Genomic DNA, 3645 nt, shown 5'->3' on the forward strand with positions numbered 1-3645 from the left:
TCTCGATTATAAAGATAAAAAAATGAGATTAAAAAAAATTAGAGACATCAATTATAAAGGTAAAAGGTGAGATTGAAAAAATTAGGGGCATCGATTATAAAGGTAAAAAGTGAGAGTAAAAAATTAAGGACTTAAATTATAAAAGTAAAAAGTGATATTGAAAAAAAATTAGGGGCCTCAATTATAAAGATAAAAATTGGAATTGAAAAAAATTGGGTAATCAATTATAAATGTAAAATAGTAGGATTGAAAAAAATAAGGACCTCAATTATAAAGACAAAAAATTAGATTACAAAGATTAAGAATTTCAATTATAATGATAAAAATAAAATTAAAAGACTCAATTATAAAAATAAAAATAAAATTATAAATTAAACTAAAATTGAAGAAAACAACAGTAGAAGAGGATGATGACACACATAATAATCTTTTATAAGAAAATAAGGTTAAATATATGTCATTAAACTAGGTTAAAAAAATCTATCACTAAAACTTTATAAGTTATCAGATAATTATTAAATTTATTATGTTATTATAAAGTTTTTGTCAGTACACATTATAAATAGTAATAAATTTTGATTAGTTTAAGGATCATTTTGTATAAGTTGGATAAATTTAATGATCATTTTATAATAGTTTGATAAAATTTAATGACCATTACGTAATACTTTGATAAGTTTAATGATTATTTTGTAACTTCAGAAACTTTAATGGTCAAAAAGATCATTTTGACTTAAGTTGGCGATAATTTGTGTACTTTACCCATACACAAAATGAAAATTAAACTATATAATTTCAGGCGAATTCCCGAAAAAATAATTAAATAATTCGGAGTGTCGCAGTGGTGAAAAAAAATGGATTCAATAGAAGGCTGGGATTTTCTGGATTATAGTTTCATCGAAACAAATACATCTACGGATGTATTTTTGCCCAATTACAGGTTCGTCTTTATTTTTTATTTATGAAAATAATTTCGATTTAATCTAGGTTTTTTTTGTCAGTAACTTAATGAATTAATGGTGTAATATTTTTTCTTGAGATTTAATTTCAATTTATTGTTTGATACTATTAATGTTTCAGTTGTGGTAGAGAAATTGAATTCTCATCCGGAAATGCTGTGCAAGAGAAGGGATTCGTCGATGGAGATTGCGCGGGGAAGATGTATTGTTCCAATTCATATTTTGATGATGTTTTCTTAGCGGTTTTAGGTTATTTGATTGTTGAATATAATACATAAACATGAATCTAAAGTGCGCATTTTCTTTGGACTGATAACTTGTTATCGAATTTGAGATCCATTGCAATAAAAAAACATTAGGATTTTCCTTTTCGAGTTTTTATATAGTTTTGTTTGCTTTATTGTTATAAGCCTTAAATTGATTGCATTTTTAGGCGACGCAATGGATCATGCAGCAAGCTAGGGACAAAAGCATGCCGTGAGAAATTAAGACGAGAGAAATTGAATGAAAGGCAAGTATCTTCCTCCATTAAATTCTTCAAGAAATTGTTCTAACCTTTGATATTTTCTTGTTATGATTTTTAAGCAAGGGTATTATTTTCATTGTTAAAAATTGTGATAATTTTGAGTTGATTAGTAGTTGTATACTTCATTTTCATCTCTTTCATGAAGGTAAGATATAAGTTAGCTCGATCGCGGGTATGCCTTCAAAGCACATTAATAAGCCTGAAGGTCTAAGAATGAGATTTTGTTATTCTCATGCAGGTTTGTGGATCTAAGCTCTATTTTAGAGCCCGGGAGACCTGCCAGGACTGAAAAATCCGCAATACTAGATGATGCAATTAGAGTTTTGACCCAACTAAGAACCGAGGCTCAGGAGCTCAAAGAAACAAATGAAAAGCTATTGGAGGAAATAAAAAGTTTAAAGGTTAGTTATACACACAAACACACCAACATAGACAAGTAATTCTCTGTAATCTGCTCAAATATCATTATTCAGTGAACTGCTAGTCTTTCAACTTTAATTTGTTAAGTAGCGTTCTTTGGCTTCTGACGGTGTATATTGCTGAATTTAATGTTGGTTTATCATACCATTTGGATCAATCAGTTTATTGTTTGATATTATGAGTTTAATTATTGTGCTCATTTGTGCCTCCATTGGTGGAATTGGAAACCTGTTTATTGCCACGTCTCATCATTATTGTAAATTTGATCATTTGCATTTGTATGCTACTTATGATTGAAAATACCATGGGGTTTCCTAGCTTATAAATCATGTTACGAAATCTGGTTTCTTCATCGTGGTGTCAAATATGTTTCTCCCACTATGTTCTGTAAAAACAAGTTGGCCTTTAACCAAGTTAGCAAACAAAAGTTGAGCTTGGAAAGCAGGCAGAGTAAACTCCAGAGTCCAGACTATTGGAATTAACCGAGGAAACAGACTCAGCTGTAACATGTATAGATATCAATCTTGTTGATGAATGATTTGTTCCGTTATTTCATATTGCATCATAAATAACTAAATAATATCTTCTGTTTGTTTCCCGTTTTCCTTCATTAACTTTCCAATACAACAGGCTGAGAAGAATGAAATTCGTGATGAGAAGCTTGCACTGAAGGCACATAAAGGAAAGATAGAGCAGCAGCTGAAAACAATGACTGCCTCACCAGCTGGGTATCTTCCTGCTCACCCAGTTGGGTATCATGCTGCAGCAAACAAGATGGCAGTTTTTCCGGGTTATGGTTTTGTCCCAATGTGGCAATATTTACCTCCTTCAGTACATGATACGTCTCAAGATCATGAGCTTAGGCCCCCAGCAGCGTAGTGTGCTTTTCTTCATTTTATAAACACTGGGACAATCTCAAATATGTTTGAGTATCCTCCCATGATTTTGGCCTTGGCTGATCGGTAAATATTCGTTTTTTGAATACTGTGAATTGGTGTAACTTGTTTTTGGAGTTTGATCAAGTTAGGCCAACCCACAGCATAATTTTTCTTATGAAATTTATGTTTGGGGATGTGAAGAAATGACAACGATATTCTACGCAAATTATTATCGAAGATTACCACCAGATTTTTGTATTTTAACCAGGAAAACAAGAGAATAAAAAGGGGAGGAACAGCTACAGGGAGCATAAAATCCAACATTTCTTCTATTGAGATTTGCGAAGGATAAAACTTCTGTACAACTCATTGTACCATAACGTGGATTGCATTCAGTTGAAAATTTTTAGTTTATGAGGTGAATTAAACTCGATGATAACATGTGTGTTATGTCGGTTATAGTCGGTTTACTTCTTTTGATTTAAACGGAGAGTTGTAGTTGGTTGTTTTCAGATGGTGATTGATATCAGGTTATCATTGGGGCCTATTGGAGACGAGGAATAATGTATCATTTTTCTAGTCTTGCATGGAAGTTTATATCTTGACTTTTAATGTTAATGTGAGGTCTAAGATTATCATGACTCTACATAAGTTGGCATGATATATAAATGTGTCCGTCTGATACTAGATTTTGATATTGGAAAAATTTTGGGGCTTGCCAATAATCTTTATCAAAGATTAATTGATGGACAAGGGTTTCGTCTTTCGTAAGAATTTCCCGGGGGACTTCAATAAGAGGAGTTGTTGTTACTCGCATTTATTGGCGGAGAAAGTAAATTTTATTTAGAGGTATAACAATCGT

The 3645-nt window shown here is 31.6% G+C and overlaps 1 protein-coding gene across 2 annotated transcripts; it reads left to right on the forward strand.

Moving 5' to 3' along the window:
* The first annotated feature begins 830 nt into the window (after positions 1-830).
* LOC120119203 (transcription factor bHLH104-like) lies at positions 831-3095 on the forward strand. 2 transcript variants are annotated; one of them, XM_039139063.1, is made up of 5 exons: positions 831-940; positions 1084-1161; positions 1393-1470; positions 1724-1886; positions 2536-3093. In XM_039139063.1, exons 1-5 carry the CDS (start codon positions 855-857, stop codon positions 2782-2784), a joined length of 654 nt encoding a protein of 217 aa, XP_038994994.1. In that variant the 5' UTR covers positions 831-854; the 3' UTR covers positions 2785-3093. The 2 variants fall into 2 exon arrangements, with proteins under 2 accessions (XP_038994994.1, XP_038994993.1); XM_039139062.1 differs by having other exon boundaries at positions 839-940; positions 1081-1161; positions 2536-3095.
* Positions 3096-3645: the final 550 nt, after the last annotated feature.

The sequence above is a fragment of the Hibiscus syriacus genome, unplaced genomic scaffold (assembly GCF_006381635.1).
Source record: "Hibiscus syriacus cultivar Baekdansim isolate YM2019G1 unplaced genomic scaffold, ASM638163v2 tig00110332_pilon, whole genome shotgun sequence".
NCBI lineage: Eukaryota > Viridiplantae > Streptophyta > Magnoliopsida > Malvales > Malvaceae > Hibiscus > Hibiscus syriacus.

Bases quoted from the DNA above. Each gene is read 5' to 3' on its own strand.
- LOC120119203 (XM_039139062.1), top strand. From the start codon at position 855: ATGGATTCAATAGAAGGCTGGGATTTTCTGGATTATAGTTTCATCGAA. The intron at 1,162-1,392 runs GTATTGTTCCAA...TTGCATTTTTAG, and splicing joins GGAGATTGCGCGGGGAAGAT to GCGACGCAATGGATCATGCA. The intron at 1,471-1,723 runs GCAAGTATCTTC...ATTCTCATGCAG, and splicing joins CGAGAGAAATTGAATGAAAG to GTTTGTGGATCTAAGCTCTA.